The following is a 24,260-nucleotide window of genomic DNA, read 5'->3' as shown; positions in this document are numbered from 1 at the left end:
TATTTATTGCTTCTAAATTTGAATTTTCTATTAGAACAGAGTATTAATTTTAAGAACAGAGGTAAATTTTAAAATACTCACTTTTGCAGTCAAACTGTTTTACTTACTGTTTCAAAACCTCGGTGTGGGTGATCAGGAAATCCACCTGGTCTACCGCCTTTAAATTCATCAAATAGTAAAAATGGATCCAGATTTTTTAACTGAAATAAAAATAAAACCCAGCAGATTAGATGTGCCTTTTAAGTCACACTACTTGGGGCTACATTCATAAACAGATCTAATGAATCTCATTAAAAATGACTTGGCTAATAAGCAACTTTTTGCAATACAAAATGCTTTCAGGAAAGAACTCCTTACACACACACACACACACACACACACACACACAGATTCACTAAGTTAAACAGTTGACATTTTATGAGAAGTGGACAAATGATTCATGATCATATAAGATCTAAGTAGTCAAGCACAAACAAGATACAGTCCAAAAAGATTCATAATCTCATGGGGGAACACACTAGAACATCAATTACTGTGCTATGATGATAAATGCTCTGGAGGAAGTTGACATATAGGAGAGTGGGGAGACATTAGAGCAGGTTCAACCAGGGAGGTGTCACTTGAGCTGAGTCTTGAAGTACATATATGTAGAAGTTAATCAAGAAGCAGGAGAAGGAAGAATATTCTAAATAAAAGAGCAGAGAAGCAGCTTGGTAAGATTGAAAACCTGTGAGGAAACTACTCTTGTCAAGCAAAAAATGCACATGGAACTATGATAAGAGATGGGCTGAGGACAGAGGTCAAATCATAAAGGAGTTTGTGTTTTATCCTGAAGGTGATGGATTTAATCAGGTTGAGATGATAAGATCTAGAAAGACCATTCTAGCATATATGTGGAAGATGGTCTGGAAAAGGAAGAGATGGGAGGCAAAGAGTATTTAGAAGGTGCTTTCAACAGTCTAGCTCAGTTGGTAAATAATTCGCCTGCAATGCAGAAGACCCCCAGTTCAATTCCTGGGTCAGGAAGATCCACTGGAGAAGGGATAGGCTACCCACTCCAGTATTCTTGGGCTTCCCTGGTGGCTCAGCTGGTAAAAAATCCACCTGCAATGCGGGAGACCTGGGTTCAATCCCTGGGTTGGGAAGATCCCCTGGAGAAGGGAAAGGCTACCCACTCCAGTATTCTGGCCTGGAGAATTCCATGGACTGTATAATCCATGGGGTCGCAAAAGAGTCAGACATGACTGAGCGACATTCACTTTCACTTTTCAACAGTCTGGGCAACAACAAAGGCCAGGTCTAAGGCAATGGCAGTAGTGATGGATGATGGGAAAAAGGAAGACCATTAGATCACTTCCAAATTTCTAGCTATGGGGCCTGGGAGGGTGGTAAGGCCATCCAGAAATACAAGAAATGTAACAGAAGAGGGACCCTTGAAGTAGGCATGGTGACTTCATTCTAGGTTACGTTGAGTTTGAGATATGTATATAAATGATATAAACAGTACTATGAATATTCAGTGTCTAGTATATTGTGCAAAAACTAGACAGCAAAGGAAGATAAATCTTGAGCCCAATTGAGAGGCAAAAGCAGAGCTCGCTGTCATCAGCGTATCTTTATGGTCACCTTGGTTATCCTTGGCCATTTGCTATTCTACACAAATTTTAGAAAATATCTACAAACAAAAATGTTGGACTTTTGGTTGGAACTACTTTGAATGTATGGATCAATTTGGGGAAAAATGATATTTATATAGTATTGAGTTTTCCTATTCATAAACATGGTTACTTCCATTTATTTAGGTCTTTGAAATGTCTTTCAATAAGATTTATAATTTTCTCCATACAGATTTTGCATATATCAAATTCTGACTAACATACATTTTATGGTATTATAAATAATATATTTGAGATATAATTGACACATATTAGTTTCAGATGTACAAGGTAATGATTTGATATTTGTAAATACTGTGAAATGATCACACACTACCATCTGTCCCTATAAACAAGTACGAAAAAATGAATATTTTTAAACAGTCTGCTGCTAGGGATCAAAAATGCAAATAGAAGGACTTCCCTGGTGGTCTAGCGTTTAAGACTTCACACTTCTACCACAGGAGACACAGGTTCAATTCCTTGTCATAAACTAAGATCCTACATGCCATATGGCATGGCAAAAAATAAAATAAAAAAACTTTAAACAGAAGTGTGACTAGAAGTTATTTTGAACACTGCTCTTATTGATTTTAATAATTCATCTGTACCTTCTGTTGGATTTTCTTTGCAGACATTCATATCACCAGTATATTTTTTGTTTTATTTATTTATTTTTATTTATTTTAATGGGAGGCTAATTACTTTACAATATTGTGATGGTATTTGCCATACATTCACATGAATCAGCCATGGATGTACATGTGTTCCCCATCCTGACCCTCCCTCCTCCCACCTCCCTCCCCATCCCATCCCTGAGGGTCTCATCCCAGTGCACCAGCCCTGAGCACCCTGTCTCATGCATTGAACCTGGACTGGCCATCTGTTTCACATATGATAATATACATGTTTCAATGCTATTCTCTCAAATCATCCCACCCTCGCCTTCTCCCACAGAGTCCAAAAGTCTGTTCTTTACATCTGTCTTTTTTTTTGCTGTCTTGCATATAGGGTCATCGTTACGGTCTTTCTAAATTCCATATATATGCGTTAATATACTGTATTGGTGTTTTTCTTTCAGACTTACTTCGCTCAGTATAATAGGCTCCAGTTTCATCCACCTCATTAAAACTGATTCAAATGCATTCTTTTTAATAGCTGAGTAATATTCCACTGTGTATATGTACCACAGCTTCCTTATCCATTCATCTGCCGATGGACATCTAGGTTGCTTCCATGTCCTGGCTATTGTAAACACTGCTGCAATGAACATTTCATCAGTATGTTTTATCAATAAGCTTTTGGCCAACAGTTTACAAAGTACTGGGTTGGCAAAAAAGTTCTTTTGGTGTTTTCCACACCATCTTGCCACTCAGTTCAGTTCAGTCACTCAGTCGTGTCCAACTCTTTGCAACTCCATGAACTGCAGCATACCAGGCTTCCCTGCCCATCATCAACTCCCAGAACTTGCTCAGACTCATGTCTATTGAGTCAGTGATGTCATCCAACCATCTCATCCTCTGTTGTCCCCTTCTCCTCCTGACTTCAATCTTTCCCATCATCAGGGTCTTTTCCAATGAGTCAGTTCTTCGCATCAGGTGGCCAAAATATTGCAGCTTCAGCATCAGTCCTTCCAATGAGTATTCAGTACTGATTTCCTTTAGGATTGACTGGTTTGATCTCTCTGCAGTCCAAAGGACTCTCAAGATTCTTCAACACTGCAGTTCAAAAGCATCGATTCTTCGGCACTCAGCTTTCTTTATGGTCCAACTCTCATGGGAAAAACCATACCTTTGACTAGACAGACCTTTGTTGGCAAAGTAATGTCTCTGCTTTTTAATAATGCTGTCTAGGTTGGTTATAGCTTTTCTTCCAGGGACCAAGCATCTTAATTTCACGGCTACAGTCACCATCTGCAGTGATTTTGGAGCCCAAGAAAATAAAAGTCTGTCACTGTTTCCATTGTTTCCCCATCTATTTGCCATGAAGTTATGGGACCAGATGTCATGATCTTAGTTTTTTGAATGTTGAGTTTTAAGCCAAATTTTTCACTCTCTGCTTTCACTTTCATCAAAAGGCTCTTTAGTTCTTCTTCTCTTTCTGCCATAAGGGTGGTGTCACCTGCATACATGAGGTTGTTGATATTTCTCCCGGCAATCTTGATTACAGCTTGTGCTTCATCCAGGCATTTTGCATGACATACTCTGCATATAAGTTAAATAAGCAAGGTGACAATATAAAGCCTTGACGTACTCCCTTCCCAATCTGAAACAAGTCTGTTGTTCAATGTCTGGTTCTAACCATTGCTTCTTGACCTGCATACAGATTTCTCAAGAGGCAGGTAAGGTGGTCTGGTATTCCCATCTAAGAATTTTCCAGAATTTGTGGTGATTCACACAGTCAAAGGCTTGGACATAGTCAATAAAGCAGAAGTAGATATTTTTCTGGAACTCTCTTGCTTTTTCGATGATCCAGTGGATGTTGGCAATTTGATCTCTGGTTCCTCTGCCTTTTCTAAATCCAGCTTGAACATCTGGAAGTTCTCAGAAGATCTTACCACTACAACTCACTGAAGGCTCAGGTGACCATTAGCATTTTTTCAGTTCAGTTGCTCAGTCGTGTCCAACTCTTTGTGACTCCATGGACTGCAGCACACCAGGCTTCCCTACCCATCATCAACTCCCAGAACTTGCTCAGACTCATGTCTATTGAGTTGGTGATGCCATCCAACCATCTCATCCTCTGTTGTCCCCTTCTCCTTCTGCCTTCAATCGTTCCCAGCACCAGGGTCTTTTCCAGTGAGTCAGTTCTTCGCATCAGGTGGCCAAAATACTGTAGCTTCAGCTTCAGCATTAGTCCCTCCAATGAATATTCAGGACTGACTTCCTTTAGGATTGACTGGTTTGATCTCCTTGCAGTCCAAAGAAGTATGTACATTTACTACTGCACACTTAGTAGACTAAGTATGTATAAACATAAGTAATTTCTATAGGCACTGAGAAACCAAGATAATTGTGTGACCTACTTTATTGCAATATTTGCTTTATTGAAATGATGTGGAACTGAATCCCCAACATCCCTGAGGTATGCCTGCTTGAGAGTGGCCCAAGGAAAATCACATCAGAAAGGACTGCCTGGCAGAAAGAGGAGTGGGGCATAGAAACAAATGCAGATGAGTGATGGGTTTCCTTCCTGTTGGAAGCACACCCACCAACATGATATACAATCATTCCAATTATAGCCTGGCTACCCTGTCCATATACAGTATAATGGACGGTACCAGTCAGCCCAGTTCCATCTCTTGTTCACCATTCATCACCAAAACAATATTATAAACTCCTCTACCTCCATATTTATAGCAACAAGGAACGTGTCACCTAGAGCCACTAATATTAAACACTGTTGTAAATTCTACCCTACAATAGCTCTGTGCTCTGGTTTTTTTAATGAGATTTTATTTTCCACTGATACAGTCTTGGTGCAAAAAGTTTGAAGAGTAACCACCTTGAAATAAGTGATGTTTTCCTTCTCTGCTGATGGGAGGGCTGGGGTCCATCTTTTGGCAAGCTGGCAGTGTGTGGAGTGCTAACAATATGGTAACAATCTAAATGTTTAGAAGTAGGGCCAGCATCAGCAAAATGTCTACAAAATAATAAATACTGGAGAGGGCGTAGAGAAAAGGGAACCCTCCTACACAGTTGGAGGGAATGTAAATTGATACAGTCACTATGGAGAACAGTGTGGAGGTTCCTTAGAAAACTAAAGATAGAGCTAACATATGATCCAGCAATCTCCTAGGAATATATCCGGTCAAAACTACTGTCCAAAAAGATATATGCATCCCTATGTTCATTGTAGCGCTATTCACAACAGCCAAGACATGGAAACAACCTAAATGTCCATCAACAGAGAAATGGATAAAGAAGATGTGGTATAGACACACACACACACACACACATATACATACAATGGAGTATTACTCAGCTATAAAAAAGAACGAAATAATGCCATTTGCAACAACGTGGATGGACCTAGAAATAATCATACTAAGTGAAATAAGTCAGAAAGAAAGACAAACACTGTATGATATCACTTAAATGTGGAATCTAAAATATGACACAAATGAACTTATCTACAAAACAAAAACAGAATCATGTACATTGAAACAGAGTGGTGGCTGTTGACAGAGAATGGGTTGGGGGAGAAATGGAGGAGGAGGTTGGGGTTAGCAGATAGAAACCTTTATATATAGGACGGATAAACAACAAGGTCCTCCTGTAGAGCACAGGGAACTATATTCAATATCCTATGATAAACCATAATGGAAAAGAATATTAAAAAAAGAATGTATATATATGTATGTGTATATATTATAACTGAATCACTTTGCCATAGAAGAGTAATTAACACAAAATTGTAAGTCAACTATATGTCAATAAAAATTTTTCAAATATTTAAACAAAAAATAAAAAAGTTGGGCTAGGAATAAGAGAATAATGGGAATAATGGTATGCTCATACACTGGACTATGTCATAACTACTTAAATGGTATTTACGAAGAATTTATAAGAATGTGGGAGGTGCTTGGCTACCCTGTTAAATGAAAAACTAAGGACACAAAATTGTTTACACTGTACAACTAAAATATATAACTAAACAGAGGTAAAAGAAAACACTCTGTCTTAATAGTGATTAAACCAGGGTGATGGCATTAGGAATGATTCCTATTCACTTGTTTTTCCTTAGAGTAGAGACACACCTGGAGCATGGTAAACCCTTTGAATTAGTAGAATGTGGGGGTCTCTAAAGCACAGGTTTTTCAGCCAGGGACTTTTAACTGGGCAAATTTTATATTTTACATATATCTATCCATAGATAGAATTCAGGGTGACTGTAAACTTGGCTGGGAACAAAAAACCCATCATCATTATTTTTACTAACTTCCAACTGAATTTTTTTTTTCTTCTGAATTTTTCTTGTAGTAAAACAAACATAACATGAAATTTACCATTTTAACCATTTTAAAGCATAGAGTTCAGTGGCATTAAATGCACTCATACTGCTGTGCAACAAGTCACCACCATCCATCTCCAGGCTGAAATGTAACATTTCCTTGAATTATGAATGCGGTCAAAGATTCACAGTAAGTTACCAGGACCTGTGACTTTGTCACCAATAGAAATCAAAGCTCTTTTCATATCACATCACAGTTGCTACAGGTATTGAACTATGTTCCTGCTCCTCAAAGCTTTGAAATTAAGTAGTTATGAGAACTGCAACTACATCTTCTTACTGAATATTACTAGAGTTATTTAAGTTACTAACTACAAATTTGTTTTTGCAATATTTTGCTAATTGTATTTCAATACAAAGATTTTCCTTTGTGTGTAATCCCATGTATTTTATACATTTTAAAAACATTATTCTGAGAAGGAATTTATAAAACAACATTCTGAGAGTGAACTGATGGATTTCAGCAGACTACCAAAGGGGTTCCTAAGACCAGAAAAATTAAGAACCCCTGAGCATATGTGTTTCTGACAGATGGAGTAATTAAAGTATTAGCTACCCTCAACATACAGTAATGGGTTACTGACAGGTGTTTGAATTCTTCTGCTGGCAATGTGGCCTAGAAGAATATGATACCACATCCATCTGCATCTTCCCAACATCCACTGTGCATTTAGCCCTTAGAATAATCTTGTTTGCCTGTATCCCTTTGAAAAACAATATTTGACGGACCTCAAAAGACATTCTCAGAGAACAGGAAGCTAATGGTGGGAAGAGTATGAGAATATTAGAGCAGAATTTAAGAAGAGGAACAAACCAGCCTCACTTTTCAAAATTAATCCATTTCCCTAATATACTTCTCCTTTATTCAAAAAATATTTTTGGGAGATGCTCAACATCACTAAGTAGTAAAATGCAAATCAAAACCACACGGAGATATCACCTCACACCTGTCAGGATGGCTATTATAAAAAAAAAAAAAAACAAGAAATGACAAGTGTTGGTGAGGATGTGGAGAAAGGGGAAACCTGCTACACTACTGGTTAGAATGTAAATTGGTACATCCACTATGGAGAACAGTATGCCAGTTCCACAAAAACATGGGAGTATAACTACCATGTCATCCAGCAATTCTACTTCTGGGTATTTATCCGAAGAACACGAAAATGCTAACTTGAAAAGCTGTATGCATCCCCATGTTCATTGCTGCATCATTTACAATAATCATGGAAAGAACCTAAGTGTTCAATGACAGATAAATGGATAAAGAAAATGTGGTGTATATGGGATACAATGGGATATTATTCTACTATAAAAAAAGAATGAAATCTTGCTGTGTGCAACAACATGGGTGGACCTTGAGGTCATTATGCTGAGTGAAATAAGTTAGACAAAGACAAATACTGTATGATCTCATTTATATGTGGAATTCAAAATCAAACAAAAAAAAATAAGCTCATGGATGCAGAGAACAGATTGGAGGTTGCCAGATGTAGGGGGTAGATGTGACAGAAATGGATAAAGGGGGCCAAAACGTACAAACTTTCAGTTATAAAATAAATGAGTCATGGGGAGGTAATGTACAGCACAGTGACTGTAGTTAATACTGTATTACATATTTGAAAGTTGCTAAGAGAGTAGATCTTAAAAGTTCTCATCACAAGAATAATATTATGGTGACAGATGTTAACTAGACTTGTGGTCATTTTGCAATATATACAAATACTGAAGCTAATATTACCTGAAATTAATATCACCTGAAACTAATATTATATGTCAATTATACCTCAATAAAAAGAATTCTGCTTTTGGAATCTGGAGCTGGGCACTGTATTCTATGGATTAGAATCACCATCTCCTTTTGCACATAAGATTTTCTTTTCTCCAAGTCCCATGTCCCCCAAAATTTTCAAATAAAACTGCTCTCTAATGTTGAAAGATGTCTGCCTGACCTACAATCACCTCCTCTGAGGGAAGCCCTCACTTAGCCCCCACCAACAGGTCCAAAGAGTCGGGTCTCAGCCTTCTCTCTAAGAACTCAAAATGCCTGGCAAATGGCTGACTGCCCCAGGGTAGAGACCTGACCCAAGAGGAGGCAATGGGATTCTCTCTCCTAGGAATTTGGGGTTGGGCCCCAGGATCTGTCCCTGGTGCTTTGCCTGGTAGGCATGTAAACCTAGGGGATCTAGCAGGTATGTCTGGGCATGTGCACGTGGAGGCTGACAGATCAACTCTGGATAGGATGTGGGTGTTCGGAGAGGGGCACAGACGTTTCAGTCAGGATGACTGGATCCACAGTACAGAAATCCCCTTGGGGTGGGGCTGGTCCCAAAGAGACCCCAATTGCTAAGTTTAGAGTTGGTTCCTAAGGCGCCCCACGGGGCAGCTCATGATTGCCTCATGCCCTTTCCTCCCAAGCTTACCCTCAGGGTCCCACCAGTCCCTTCTGCAAAAATTAAAAAAAAAGCATGAAACAGCCACCCAACCAGCATACCTCAGGTCTCCCGATGCTTCTGCGGACTCGCGCTCCAACTCCTTCCGACTGCTCCCGGCTGAGCACTGAGAGGGTAACCTTCTTGGAGGACATCGTGTCCAAGGTTAAAAAGCAAGCGTTCCGAGACTGAGCTGTAGAGGATGCAGGGTAAGAGAAGGGACAACAAAACAGAGAAGTCATCAAGGAGGGACCGACCACCCACAGACTATAAAATACAGGATGCGAAATTCACCCCACACCTTGCCCCAAATATTGCATTGGCCAAAAAGTTCATTTGGGGTTTTCCGCAAGACGTTACAGAAAAACCCAAATGAACTTTTTGGACTTTTTGGCCAGCCCAATATTAATAACTATAATTTTTCAATTGCTTACTCTGCACAAGACCTGGGTTAGATGCTTTCAAACAACACTAATGATGGTGGACACCTGTGAGTGCTAAGGAGGTTCCCAGCACCCTACTAATGATTTACAGTGGTTATCTGGTGTAGTCCTAGGACCACCTTTGACCACAGCTAGTAATAACAGCTGCTGGGCATTTACTTAGAACCTGTAATGAGCACTTTACCTGCTTCACCTGTTGAAATCTCTGCCCCTACCTCTACCCCGTGTTGCCCCAGAAGGAAGCTGCTACCATGAGCTAAGAGAGATCTGGGTATCTCTTATCTGAATGTGCAAGGATCTGGCACTGAAAGGGATCTTTGAGGGTCATCAAATTCAAAGACTCATCTATCCCTGAAGTTCAGGGTCAACTTAAGTGGCAAGAAATCTTTGAAGCTTTCTCTGAAGTCTTCCAGAGCACAGGAAACTCACGGAGGAGGTGCCCTTGACCATGCAATCTGTATTCTACTCAGGACCCCCAATTCAAAAGCGCTTCCTCTTTCTGAGTCTAAAGTCTACTCGAGGGCATATCACAAAACAAGTATAATTAATCCATTTTCCACTTCAAATGCTTGCAGACAATACACGCGATCCCTAAAGCTCTTCTGCAAATAACACATAATCCATTCCTTCAAAGTTTCCCACTCAAACCAAGATAGATATTTTAGCAAGAAGCACAGACTCTGGAGCCACACAGTCTGGGTCTGCATCCCACGTTCACCACGTATCAACTGTGTGATCTGAGGCCAACTGCTAAGCCTCCCTGTTCCTCAGTTTTTCCACCTGTGAATAGGAGTAATAAGACAGCGTAGATTCTGCAAAAGAGTGTAGTCAGTGTCCTAAGAATGTGAGCTGCTGCTACTCAGAGCACTCAGCGCAGCAAAACCCTCCAGCCAGTCAAGGCTCACTTTAAATGTGCCCTCCCCTGGGCTGCCACCTCTAGTGAACTCAATCCTCCACCTATGAGCATCTAGAAAGTATTTTACGTCCACCCCCCGCCCCCAATTTGGACTATGTCTGGATCTTCCCAGACTCCTCCAATTAAGTTCTATGCACGTGCACCACTGACGAGGTACTTACCAGATCTTAGTGCTCTGCAGAAAGAAAAGTCGTCTGCGACTTGCACCAAACTGCAGAGGACTACTTAAGCACCTCTGGCCATCTCCCTAGGAGACTCCCCTGGGGGTCTAAAGCGGGCCAGAGAGGGCGGGGTCCGCGCCGCGGGCGCCAGGTACTCCAGCCGGGTGAAGGACGGCTACAGCAGCCCGTGCGGCGGCGGCGGCGGCGGCGGGGGGCGTGGAGAGGCCGGGCTGGAGGGCGCCCCGCGGCTGCCTCACCGTGACTCAGCGCTTCGCTGCCAGTGGCCGCAGGGAGGCTGGAGGCGGGAGTCCACGGGTCTCGGAGGCCCTGGGCAAGGGCGATACTCCTTGATTGACAGTCCGCCGCCGCGCGGATCCCTTCACCCCGCCCCCCGCCACAGCTCCGCCCCAGCCTGCTCGGCAGCCCTTGTGATGGGCGGGAGGGGAAACATCACTAGGAGAGAGGAGCTCTGGGCCCTAGGAGGGGTGGATAGGCCTAGTAGGTGCTGTGTTCAGGCCAAAGGTCCCAACTGGACCTCCTCGGAAAACTTGTCTTTGCCTGGAGTCGGCTACCTCCATCGTTTCTTGGGCCTTGTGTGACCTTGGGCAGGTAGCTCAGCCTCTCTGTGCCTCGAGTGCCTCCACTGTAAAACGGACATGGTGACGATAATACAATACAAGCTGATGGGTTGTGATGAGAATTAAAGCTGGGCAGGCCCTAAGCACTGCTTAGTTATTGCTTACATCAATAAGTTGACGGCTGTTCGCCCTTTACAGGGCGATGCAGAGTTGCAGAAGCTTCTACGGATTTCTATTCTGTAAACAGCAGAAAGCTCATTGCCTGCTTTTGAAGAAGGAAGGCGCCGGATAGTAAATATTTTCGACTTTGCACGTGTTCTCTGAGGCGGCTGAGGCAGTTGGCCTTTGTAGCAACAAGCCATCCAGAGACAGCATGTAGAATAAGTGTGTGTGGCTTCGTTTCAATAAAACATTAATTATGGCTGCTGACATTTTAATTTCATGGAATTTTCACTTATCATGAAGTGTTACTCCTCTCTTGATTTTTTATTTCAAGCACTTAAAAGTGTAAAAACCATTGTTAAGCTCACAGGCTCTAAAAAACAAGGTAGTGGCCTACACTTGGCTGCAGGTCTAGTTTAGGGACTGCTTTAACAGTCATATAGAGGAAGGGCTTTTCCCCAGATTACTTACATGTCAACATCACTATGTCAACATTACCGGGGCTCAAATCACCACCTTACTCCGATGAGTCAAAGCTAAATGAGATAATATACAAGAACATTAAAAGTGCCATGAAATAATCTTGCTGCTCATCTTCATTATATTTAACCTTTGCAACCGTCTCCAAAGAAAACAGAAGCAGGGACTCTCTATCTGGCACTTGGCAGTCTTTGGTAAATACTTCTGCATTCCCTACCAAATAGTTCAACGTGTAGCCAATTGCCTGAGCCTGAAACCCAAGCCATCATTTGTCCACCTTGAAATCCTGTGGATTCTGCTCCTATTATCTCTTAAATATGTCCAGTGCTTCCCACCATCAATCTTCTTTGGTAGTCAAACCATTCTCTAAGTCGCAGGGAAATGAACTAACCACCTAAAACCTTCCTTGCCCTCAAAAGAAAATCCTGTGATGTCTTTAACCAGCCTCACCTTCAGCATGTTGATACTTGCTCAAGGATAAACATACACACACAGAGGTGGCCCCTCTTTCCCTTATGCTGAACTTTTTAAGGTTCTCGAATGTGCGTTCAGTCTCTTGTCGACTTGCTGTGCCTCTGCCTGGAACCTTCTTTCTCCTTGATCTGGCTCATCGCCATTCATCTTTTAGCTCTCAGTTTCCACATCACTCCCTCTAGGAAACCTTGCCTGTCTGTTCTCTCAAATCCAGGTGAGATGTTTGACCTGGTAAGCATGACGACTACACATTGTTATCACGATTACACATTGTTGATCAATCATTGGTTCTCCTCCTTTGGAAGAGTCTATTTTCCTAAGATGGTTCCAACAGTATCTCCCACATACACATCTTCTTCTTCAGTGTGACCTTGACACTCACCCCACCATCACGAGCGGCGTTTACTTTTCTTCCTCCTAAGTCTAGGCAGGGCCTGTGGCTGCTTTGATGGATGGAATACACTGGAAGGGACAGTGCCAGTTCTAGGTGTGGCTCTGAAGTAGCCTGGCAGCTTCTGCTTCCTGCCTTCTGGAAGTCAGTTGCCTTGTAAAAGGAGTGATGACTCTGAGACCAGCATTCTGGAAGAAGCCCACGCCACATGGAGGAGTGGTCTTGGAAGAAGAAACGCCATGTGAGGAAGGAGACAGAGGCCAAGGACACTGTGGCGCCAGATATATAGACAAGCCATCTAGGAAGTGGCTCTTCCAGGCCCAGCTGCCATCGCTGACTCCATATGTCTAAGACACGAACACTTAACTGCGTTCTTCCCAACTTTCAGACCAACAAACTTGTGAGCAGATAAACATGGTTGTTTCAAGCCACTCAGTTTCCAGATTATTTGTTTCATGATGACAGATAACTGAAAAATATGCTTTGATGCAAGAAAAGAAATGTGGCGGATTTCCAAAGCTCTCTGGAGTAAAGAAAGACTTCTACAAATATTTACCCTTTCAGAAAGCAAATCTGTTCATCTAACTGTTACTACCAAGGCAAGCAGCCATCCAGTAAGATAAAAATGTATTAAACTAGACTTGAGAGATGAAATGTTGTGTCTCACTGGGCAGAGCAGTAACCTCTGAAGCGCAGGGGTCGGTCCTTAAAGTTTCCTCGGTTACACGTGACATTGAGAAGGATGGTTTCCTGATACAAGAAAACAAGAGAAGATGGATGCGCTCTACATTTTTACACACTTCCATATTGGACTTGCCATACTCCTGACGATGCTCTCAGTTTACCACATTTTCCAAGCTTCCCCTGGGACTCAGAGTCCCCTCCACCTCTGAAACAGGCAGAAGAGCTTCCTTTCTTTCTTAACTTTGAGAAGGCAGTCGAGGGAGAAGCTAATTCAAAGGTGTGCATTGTCAGGGCAAGGCAGAGAAGTCTACTTGTAGGCTGTTACACAGAAAAAAAAAAAGTAGACCTGAAAGCTAGAAGACTTAAAATCAGGAAAAACAAGCATGGCGGTGGTGGTGGGGGCACAAATTTTTACAGATGGAACATGCAGCATGTAACATTTCACGGTAACAGGGCCGGCTTTTGAAATGAGAAATGTGACTTTGTACATGGAGCTGTGAGCACTTTTCACACTGTCATTTGCCATCCAGTCAGCGATGCTGAGCAGGCAGCTGGATATATGAGTGTGTAGATATGCCATCAGTTGCTAAATGATTCCAGATAGCACCATTATCTATCTTTGAGGACACCCACATTATCAACATATTTTATGTGATCATTTTTCCTTTTTCACTCAAAACTCTTCTCAAAAATATACCTTATAGAAATACATGGACATCTTAGACATTTTATCATTTGCCATTTTTTTCTCCTTCAAGCAGTCAACTCAAAAAATCTTTCTTAAAAAAACTTTTTTTCAAGATTGGTCAGGTTTCAGTAATTTGCCTTTTTAAAGCACAGTTGCTGCTGTTCATTAAATGACAAATATCTCTAGAATATTCCATATTAGGGATTCAGACTTTCTGACTCCAGGAAACGGCTCCAAGTCAGGGACTGATTATTTTGTAAGCATTTGTTTATGAAGGACATAGATATACTCGTGGTAGAGGACATTAAAAAATATCCAGGAAAGATGTGTATACTTGATTCCCATCTCCACCCTCGTGAGAGCAATCTGCATGGACACAGTCTGGTCCATTAGCCAGGGTTCTGACCTAGACGCTACATGTGATCAACCACTGAAACTCATAACTGCCTTTCCCATGGGTTTCTGGCAGTGTACCAGAAAGGAACAGCTTATGACCCTCTCTTTTCAGCCACAGAGCTTTCCTAGAATTCACCACAGGCAAAACATTCTCAGTCCTGAAAGGCTGATTCATCTCTGAACCAAGGAAATGGAGAAATTTAGGTGAATGATTCCCCTGATACTTAACTCAGTTATCCTGAAAACCTTTCTCAGTTTTCAGCTCGTATAATGCCGTGTCTTCTGGCCAAATGAAGGCTGCTTTCAAGATTACAGTGTTGGAGTTAAAATAAAAGGCTAATTTGAATTAATCTTCAGTTAGATACTCTGAAGTGTTTACACATAAAGTTTGCTAATGTTTGCAACTTACTTTAAATGCAGCAAAAAATAACAGTAACAGTAGTAGTGGGGAAAAAGTGAAAATGAATGTTGCTCAGTCGTGTCCTACTCTTTGCGACCCCATGGGCTATACAGTCCATGGAATTCTCCAGGCCAGAATACTGGAATGGGTAGCTGTTCCCTTCTCTAGGGGAATCTTCCCAACCCAGGGATTGAACCCAAATAATAGTAGTAGTAGTAACACCAATAAGGTGGATTGACAGATAGATAGAGGGTTGATAAATAGATGTCAAAACAAATACAGTAAAATGTAAATATAGAATCTAGCAGTGTATTGATTTTTTAAAAACTCCTCTGTATTTTGAAATTATTCATGATAAAATTTTGGGAAAAAAATAATTTGAATCAAAGTGGGAATCGTAGCTGGAAGTTCCATAAAGATCTCTCCTTTGCCTACTTCTTTTGCTTCCAACTCCGGCACCTCGTACACTATACAATTTAGTGAAGATGTATTGAATTGAGCTGTTGAGCTAAATTCCAAGCTTCTAGGTCACTTCCACAGCTTGCAGGATTTTTCTAGAGCATGAGTTGGCAAATTTTTTCTATGTAGGCAAGATAATAAATATTAGAGACTCTGCGGGCACATGGCCTCTGTCACAACTCAACTCTGCCGTTGGAGGAGAGCAGCCTCACCCAATACGTGAACAAATGACTGTGCCTGTGCTCCAATAAATCTTGCTTCCAAAAACAGGTGACAGTCACAGCTTGCCAACTCTATTTAGACCCCAAGTCCTTACCTTCCACTAAAAAATAAGGAGTGAAACTGAAAAAATGCCAACAGACTATGTAAATATTTCACAGATAGCAGGAAATGGCACAACAAAACCACACAACAAGGAATTCCCTGGTGGTCCAGTGGTTTGGACTCGGTGCTATCACTGCCGAGGACTCAGGTTCAATCCCTGGTTGGAGAACTAAGATCCTGCAAAAAAAAAAAAATCCCCACAGAACAAACTTTTCTATGTCCACCCTAACCCTCCCACTCTACTCACCATCTCCTTTCATAAGGAAAAAAAGGTTATTTGTTCCACCACTGAACCTGAGGTTTAATATGCAAGCATTCTTAGAAGAGACAACACATTCATCTTTGATTCCAGTAAGTGTAACCTATTCACATCAGAACCCAACCTCCAAGTAGATTATCTTAACACCAGGAGGCATAAGAGCCAGAGGTGACGGAGTGATGGCCCCCGTGAAGAGATTCTTGTGGTAAAAGCTCAGGCTTCAGAGAGAAGCTATCAGAGCTCTTGTGGGCTTACTCTTCAGGGAAGAGAGACAGATAAGTAAATTGTATAGTTGGTTTTAACATGTTAGTGAAAATGAAGTTGCTCAGTCGTGTCCGACTCTTTGCGACCCCACGGACTGTAGACTACCAGGCTTCTCTGTCCGTGGGATTTTCCAGGCAAGGGTACTGGAGTGGGTTGCCATTTCCTTCTCCAGGGGATCTTCCCAACCCAGGGATCGAACCCGGGTCTCCCACATTGTAGGCAGACACTTTACCATCTGAGCCACCAGGGAAGCCTTTAACATGTTAGGTGCTATGAAAAAAAGATAAAGTGAACAGAGTAAGGGAGGCTGGGAGTGCTGGATGGATCGAGATGTAGTATTAACAAGATGGACTAAGTAGGGCTCATTAGCAAGATGCCTTTTGACACAGAACCTGGAGATGAGGAAATGAACCACGCAGATGTCTGTGATGGTTTGGCAAGCAAAAGAAACAGCCTGTGCAAAGACCCTGGGGTGGGTGGTGCTCAGAATATTGTAGGAGTGGCAATGTAAGGTAGAAAAGTCATAAAATGATGTTAGAGATGGCATTAGGGGACCAGAAGATGGGGGACCATTGAAAAGTTCAGACAGGAGGAGGGGTGGGCTTTGACGTACATGTGAAAGCATCATTTTGGCTAGTCAGTGGAGGACAGCAGGCAACAAGTGCAGAAGCAGGGAGAGCAGGCAGGAGGCAAGTGCAATACTCCAGGTGATAGATATGTGGCAACTTAGACCAGTAGGTAGCAGTAGAGCTGGTGAAAAGTGGCCAAATTTGGGATATATTTTGAAAATATGGCTAACCATATTTCATGATGGATCAGATGCCAGCTGTGAAGGAAGGATAAAAGTCAAGGGTGATTCCACATTCTTTGGCTTGAGCAACTGGAAGGTTAAAGTTGCTATTAGCTGAGAAGGCAAGCCTGTAGGAGGAGCTGGTTTGAGGGGTTAGTCGGGAGGTCAGCTTTGGACATGTTAAGTTTGAAATAGTTATTAGATATTCCAAGTATAGATGGACAAGCTAACAGTTGAATACAAATCTGGAATTCAGGGGAGAGGACCTGGCTGAAATTTGGAACCATAAGCATATAGATGGTGTTTAAAGCCACGAGTCAAAGGAATTTTTTAAAGAGAAAACTAGAGGTCAGTCAGAAGCCAGAAGAAAGACAGACTGTCTCCCTCTCTCCCCTTCCTCCCTCCCTCCCTCTCTGTCTCTCTCTCTCACACACACATACACACACACAAACACACATAGTGGATCCTATCATGTTCTTTCTTGTAAAAATGTGAGCACTACTGTTCCCAACTGAACAAGCTTGTTTACATCATGAAGTCAAATCACCCCACAAGCTTGTTGCCTGCTAAAAGCTCACGAAGAGAAGCTAAGAGGAAATTCTATGGGTCTTCCTGGGTAGAGGTGACAACACAGACCATAATTTAAGCAAATCAAATCACATAATGGAAATAGCAGGTTGCCACAACAAGTTAAAATTGGACTAAAGACATGGAAAATACAGAGCCCAAGAAAGGTTCAGGAAAAGTGGCAGAGGAAGTGAATGAATAGAATAAAGAAATAAATCTGGGACATTTTGACTCAGAGGAAAGCACTCCTCCCAGCTGCCCTCGAGTGTTCCAAGCCCTCCAAAAGGGATGAGAATCCTAAGAGATTGTGCCTAGGTGTTTCCAGAGTTCTGCCACTTCCTCCTTCTCTCCCCTAAATTGACTTTTTATTTTAGAATTGATCTTCAGCCATACTACTATGTTTAAACAGCAGAGTAAATACAAATTGCCATGCGGGAATGGGAATGAATTAGCAGAGGGTAGAATTCATTTATTTGGCTAAGTTGCTTTGCGGTCACCCTGCTTCACCCTCGGTTCTCAAATGACTGCCTACTTGATTGCTAGAGGATGGAGAGCTGCGTGGAGTCCATCAGTGACTTCTTTGCTAATGTTAGGGAATTAAGTTCTCCTGTTTTAAATTGTTCTAAAGGACTCTTTGTCATTCCCTAAATTCCAGTTTCAAACAGAAATATTTTTCAGACATTCTACTGTAATTAAAACTTTACTGTGGTCCTTCCTCCACTAGACATAAGTCCCCTGAAGGTTTGGCCTGCCTCTGTTCTATTTACTGCTGCATCTCTAGCTCCTAACAGAATGCTTAGTAGACAGGTTCCCAAAAGACTGCAGCACGCCAGGCTTCCCCATCCATCACCAACTCCCAGAGCTTGCTCAAACTCATGTCCATCCAGTTGGTGATGCCATCCAACCATCTTATCCTCTGTCGTCCCCTTCTTCTCCCGCCTTCAATCTTTCCCAGCATCAGGGTCTTTTCCAATGAGTCAGTTCTTCGCATCAGGTGGCCAAAGTATTAGAACTTCAGCTTCAGCATCAGTCTTTCTAGTGAATATTCAGGACTGATTTCCTTTAGGATGGACTGGTTGGATCTCGTTGCAGTCCAAGGGACTTTCAAGAGTCTTCTCCAGCACCACAGTTCAAAAGCATCAATTCTTCAGCACTCAGCTTTCTTTATAATCCAACTCTCACATCCATACATGACTACTGGAAAAACCATAGATTTGACTAGAAGGACCTTTGTTGGCAAAGTAATGTCCCTGCTTTTTAATATGCTGTCTAGGTTAGTCATAGCTTTTCTTCCAAGGAGCAAGTGTCTTTCAATTTCATGGCTGCAGTCACCATCTGCAGTGATTTGGAGCCCAAGAAAATAAAATCTGTCACTGTTTCCATTGTTTCCCCATCTATTTGCCATGAAGTGATGGGATCAGATGCCATGATCTTAGTTTTCTGAATGTTGAGTTTTAAGCCAGCTTTTTTACTGTCCTCTTTCACTTTTTTTTTTTTTTTTTGCTGTATTCTAAGTCAAACATTTATTTATTTTTTTTTTGTCTTTCTTTTTTTTTTTTTTTTATTATTATTATTTTTTTTTTCCAGTGGGTTTTGTCATACATTGATATGAATCAGCCATGGATTTACATGTATTCCCAATCCCGATCCCCCCTCCCACCTCCCTCTCCACCCGATTCCTCTGGGTCTTCCCAGTGCACCAGGCCGGAGCACTTGTCTCGTGCATCCCACCTGGGCTCCTCTTTCACTTTTATCAGGAGGCTCTTTAGTTCCTTTTTGCTTTCTGCCATAAGAGTGGTGTCATTTGCATATCTGAGGTTACTGCTATTTCTCCCAGCAATCCTGATTCCAGCTTGTGCTCCATCCAGCCCAGCATTTCGCATGATGTACTCTGCATATAAGTTAAACAAGCATGGTGACAATATACAGCCTTGACATACTCCTTTCCCAATTTGGAACCAGCTGTCCATAGCTGAGCCTAAAATAAATCATTAGATTTATTACTGATTACATACAGTCAGTGTGCACAGGAGAAGATAGTAAGATGAGTAAAGCCATGATGTTGTGACTCACAGACATAGAAAACAATCTTATGGTTCCCAAAAGGGAGGCAGGGAGGGAGAAATTAGGAGTTTGGGATTAACAGATACACACTACCATATATAAAATAGATAAACAACAAGGACCCACTGTATAGCACAGAGAACTCTACTCAATATCCTGTAATAAACCACAATGGAAAAGAATTGGAAAAAGAGTATATATATGTATGTATAACTGAGGAGAGGAGACAACCTACTTTCGATAGGTGAAAACATCTGACTTCATTATGTCTTCTAGTGCTGCCATGCCTAGGCATTTGCACACTGCAAATATTACTATTATAAACCATTTTCCTTTTAAATTCTCTTTATTGCCACATTCAGGCAATATTTTCCTGTCTCCTGACTCCTGTCTTCTGTCTGTCCTCTCTGTCTCCTGTCTCCTCTTTCCTCTCTCCTCTACACCTGAAACTAACACAGCATTGTAAATCAATAATACTGCAATAAAAATTTGTAATAAAAAATAAAATTTAAATGTTGTGATGTCATAAATCATTAGAGTGATAATCATAAATCAGTCAAGTGATAATCACATTCTTTCATTGCACTCTTGGTGCATGATACATTCGCCAAACCCATCTCTGTTCCATTTCTGGATTTCTTAAGCTGTGGAAATGGGCTCCTTTTTGATCATTTGACCATCCGGCTCTCTCATACCCTCTCTAACCTCCCTGGGTCCATTCTTGAGCTTAGTTTCCATTGTTTATTCTCTGCACACTTTGGCGTTACCTCATGGTTTCCTGACTCGTGTGAGAGGAGTCAGCGTCACAAGCAGGCTTTGGCCAAGATATTTTCTTGTCCTTTCCAGCACAGAGCTCTCCAAACAAAGACAGGTTATCACATGTACCCGAGAGCTGCCTGGGAAAAGCAGGAGCTGTAGTTATCAAAGTTGGAACCTGTATGAAATATGCTTTTGTCTCCGTTTTTGTTGCGCTCAATCAGGTCAACAAGTGTTGGCTAAGCGTTGAGCGCGGTTTCCTGTGGGATTGTGTAAGGCCTTGCAGGACAATAAACGTTTGGGGGGCACTGAGTGATGTGGCCATTTCTGACTTGGCAGCCGGGAAAATGTGAGACAGCTTGCTGCTGCTGGAAGGAGGACAGCTGGGGCTGTGTTCCCACAAGAGCAGCGCAACCTCACAGCCGTGGCCCTGGGCAGCAGGACCAGCCAAAATGGTGCGTGTACGCGGCAAGTGCCTACAAAATAGGTTTGGATCTGGGTGTTGTAGACCCTGAAGTTCACAGATGGGGAGGGGGGGAGCGCTTTAAGAAAAACACTGCAAAATTATGAATGTGACATTGATGGGGCTCTTTGGCGGGACCATGTCATTCAGGGGCCTGCTATAGGAGATCCACTGGAAATTCCCTCCTAGCTCAACATCTCCTTCATGGAAACTGTCAGGTTTGTGTACATCACCATTGGCTTGATCTGGCTTTGTGTCGTTTCCTCTGCTGATTTTCCCCATACTATTCTTTAGCCATTGCCTTTCCAGGACTTTTTTTCCTTCCTTTAGTTATTTATCTTTTTAATTGAACTATAGTTAATTTACAATGTTGTATTAGCTTCAGGTGTACAGTAAAATGACTCAGATATATACATATATGTATATATATAGTTTTTCAGATTCTTTTCCTTTATAGGTCCTTCCATGACTTTTCATACTGGCTTCATAACTACTCCTGAAAAGATAAAGAAATGTTAGTCAAGCCTTCTTTTATTTATCTGTCTTTTTTATGTTATTTTAGCTATGAATATTTGTTCTTAGCTTCCTGAAGTCTCCCTAAGTCAGGGGTCTGGGGTATCTTAGATGGAGGTAGACGATGGGAGGGAGGTGAACCACACAGTTGCAGCCAAATTCATAGAATTTTGAAAATTCTCATGGACCATGATGGTTTCATTGGATTTAAGAAGTTGTACAACTATAATGTAGTCTAGATCAGTGTTTTTCAAACTCTCTTGTGCACATAAGTCATCTGGGGATCTTGCTAAAATGCAGATTCTGATGTACTGGGGCTGGGGTGAGATCTAAGAGTGTGAATTTAAAACAAGCTCCCAGGGTATGTTGATGCTACCTGTCCATGGACCACACTTCGAATAACATCCAAGTTTTGATTTGTTAGAAACCTGGTGGCACAAATACACAGTCAATCTGATTTTAAGCTAACCAGTCCCAGGACTGAAAGCTTGTAACAGACCCACAGAGCAGGTGCTTGTTGACTAAAGAAGGCACAGGAATCTTCTTCTTCCCAATACCTCTTATCCCTGGGGGGCGGGGGGGAGGCGCTGGCGGAAGAGGGGCGAGGCTTGAAATTTATGTTGAAGGTCATCTCACTGTCTCCAATTTCTAAACTTCACTATGATCTTTTGAAAAATTTCACCTACGGAGTGATGAGAAGAAGGGGTACAGGTTTCTGGAACACCTACTAGGGTGCTAGGCATCATACTGCCATTTTCTCTCGACTCCTCATCACCCTTTGCGGTGGTTATTGTTTTACCCCCTTTACAGATGGGGAAGCTGAGGTTTAGCAGGGTTAAGTAATATACCACATTGCACAGAGAGAGGGCTGGGATTTGAACCCAGTGAAGCCTGGTGCTTTTGTCCATATCAACCTGTATCCTTAGCAGTGTAACATGTTAAACAAATTCAGAATGAGGTATTAGGAGGTGGATTTAGCACTTTTTGCTTTTCTCCTAAGGAAGGTGCCCAGAAGGGTGTCCTGGGCAGAGGGAAGGGAGCAGAAGGAAAGAGGTTGCTGAAAAGAAGGAAGGGTTTAGCAAAGCTCTATGAGGCACTGAAGACGAATTTCATACCTAAAGCAAATATTAGCTCCAACAGGAAAGACACTGGCATTCTCATCTTCGTCTAAAAATGGCTTCACAAAGTGTACAGTTTTCAAAAATTTGTTTTGGAGCAACCAGAGTATGGTGTTTCAAAATGCTGGATTCAAGTGTCACTATTCAAGGATTTCTGTCCATATCATGCCAAGATCAGTTGTAACTTTCTCTTGCCTGCAAAATGTCACATGAAATGGGGACCTGGCAGGTTCTGCGGGGTGCTTCCCAGGTAGCAGAGTGGTAAGATGCGTAGTTTCTGTGGAGCCAGTATTCGTCTCAGGCCAGTGTCATAAGAGTTATATTTTTCAATTACTTTACCTGATTCTGAGTTAAGCTTTCTGTTCCCATTTAACCTAGCACCATATTTTTTTTTTTCAGTTATTTAGCAGGAAGATAAGCAGGCCTGGCCTTGGGCAAAGAGTGGAAGATCAAGTTTGTCACAGGTTTAGCCATTTTGGGTCCCAGTCTGCACTTGGAGCGTCTTCCCTTTCCTTCTTGCCCTCCCTCCTCCACTGCTTTCCCACGCCAGGTGTTATTTTAATATCCTGACACCTATCAAAATCTTTAGGTAAATGACATGCAAAGTAAAAGAGGATAACTAAATCAAATAAAAGGGTAAGGAACTGCCACCCTCACCACTCAATTCTAAAAACTAAAGCTTTAAAGGCACCATCCTGAGCCAGTCAGGAAACATACACTTTGGTTTCAGGAACTATCCGAAGGCCCCATTTAACTGTACATACCTTTCTCCTTTGCTTTCCTGCTTCCTGCTCCGCTTCTGCACCACTTAGAATTTATTCCAACTTCTGTGGTTGTATGTTCTTATCTACTTTCAAAATGTGGGCTAGAGTTTTGTTGTTTAACAGTGCTTTGGAGGTTCCTGCTGAAAGATTACTTAATGGGTCACATCTTTCTGATATTTCCAATAAAAGGTCCCTTGTGTGGGTCTGGCAAGACTGAAGTTGATGCCGAGTTCTACCATACTGAATGCTTAAGCAAGGTTATCACATGTTTAGCTGAACACATAGATATTTTAGTATATTTATTGCCACGAAGGGGTGGGCAGTGTCCCAGGCATGACACCAGTGACCTGGCTCCCTGGGCTGTGTTTCTCAGGTCACACTGCTGCAATTCTGGCTAAGTCACCTAAGCTGTTGGGGCTCAGTGTTGCTTCTGAAAAATGACTTCTAGGGTTTCTAGCACCTTTGATACCCTGTAGCTACCTCCCTACGTTTGGGTTAGAGTGTTCTCTGGTTAGGAGGATTATGCAGCTGGAACGTTCTTCTCTACCCTCGGTGTTATGGGCAAGAACATGGGCTGTGCACATACCCAGAAAACAAACTATGGCTACCAAAGGGAGAAGGGGAGGGGAGGAATACATTAGGGGTTTGGGATTAACAGTTTACACTAATACATATGAACTAGATAACCAATAAGGACTTACTGCATAGCACAGGGAACTCTACTCAATATTGTGTAATAACCTCTAAGGGAAAAGAATCTGAAAACAATATGCATGTGTGTATTATATTATACATATATATCTGGTTATATATATTTTTTATATATATATATATATATATCTGGTTATATATATTATATATATATATATATCTGGTTAATTCAGCATGCACCTTTTATGCATTAAAGGTTACACATGGTTGCTGACTTCCTTACAGAAAATACTGATTTCTTCCAGCTTTTCTTTTCTGCCTCCCCTGCACTTTAATCTTCCTAGTTTCATGTGTTTATGGAAATAGGCAGCCTGAACTATTTGGTAAGCAAATTGATG

The 24,260-nt window shown here is 41.7% G+C and overlaps 2 protein-coding genes across 5 annotated transcripts in view; one reads left to right on the top strand and one right to left on the bottom strand.

Annotated features, from left to right (window-relative positions):
- Positions 1 to 10,840, bottom strand: part of PIR (pirin) — a 95,402-nt gene extending 84,562 nt beyond the window's left edge. Inside the window, exons 1-3 of one of the 2 annotated variants that reach the window (XM_061137451.1) lie at positions 10,618 to 10,840; positions 9,160 to 9,290; positions 108 to 200 (exon numbers count right to left, since the gene is read on the bottom strand). In XM_061137451.1, coding sequence (XP_060993434.1) covers positions 108 to 200; positions 9,160 to 9,252 — 186 coding nt within the window. In that variant the 5' untranslated portion in view covers positions 9,253 to 9,290; positions 10,618 to 10,840. The remainder of the gene's footprint in view (positions 1 to 107; positions 201 to 9,159; positions 9,291 to 10,617) is intronic. The other variant, XM_061137450.1, reaches the window with a different exon arrangement.
- A 9,837-nt stretch (positions 10,841 to 20,677) lies between these two features.
- The window catches only part of BMX (BMX non-receptor tyrosine kinase), a 44,525-nt gene continuing 40,942 nt past the window's right edge, over positions 20,678 to 24,260 (top strand). For all 3 annotated transcript variants that reach the window (XM_061136000.1, XM_061135999.1, XM_061136002.1), the window contains exon 1: positions 20,678 to 20,808. In XM_061136000.1, the coding sequence (XP_060991983.1) occupies positions 20,806 to 20,808 (3 nt within the window). In that variant the 5' untranslated portion in view covers positions 20,678 to 20,805. The remainder of the gene's footprint in view (positions 20,809 to 24,260) is intronic.

The sequence above is a fragment of the Dama dama genome, chromosome X, assembly GCF_033118175.1.
Source record: "Dama dama isolate Ldn47 chromosome X, ASM3311817v1, whole genome shotgun sequence".
Classification (NCBI taxonomy): domain Eukaryota; kingdom Metazoa; phylum Chordata; class Mammalia; order Artiodactyla; family Cervidae; genus Dama; species Dama dama.
Note: the sequence above shows the minus strand (reverse complement) of the source record. Positions and strands in the feature narration are given on the sequence as shown.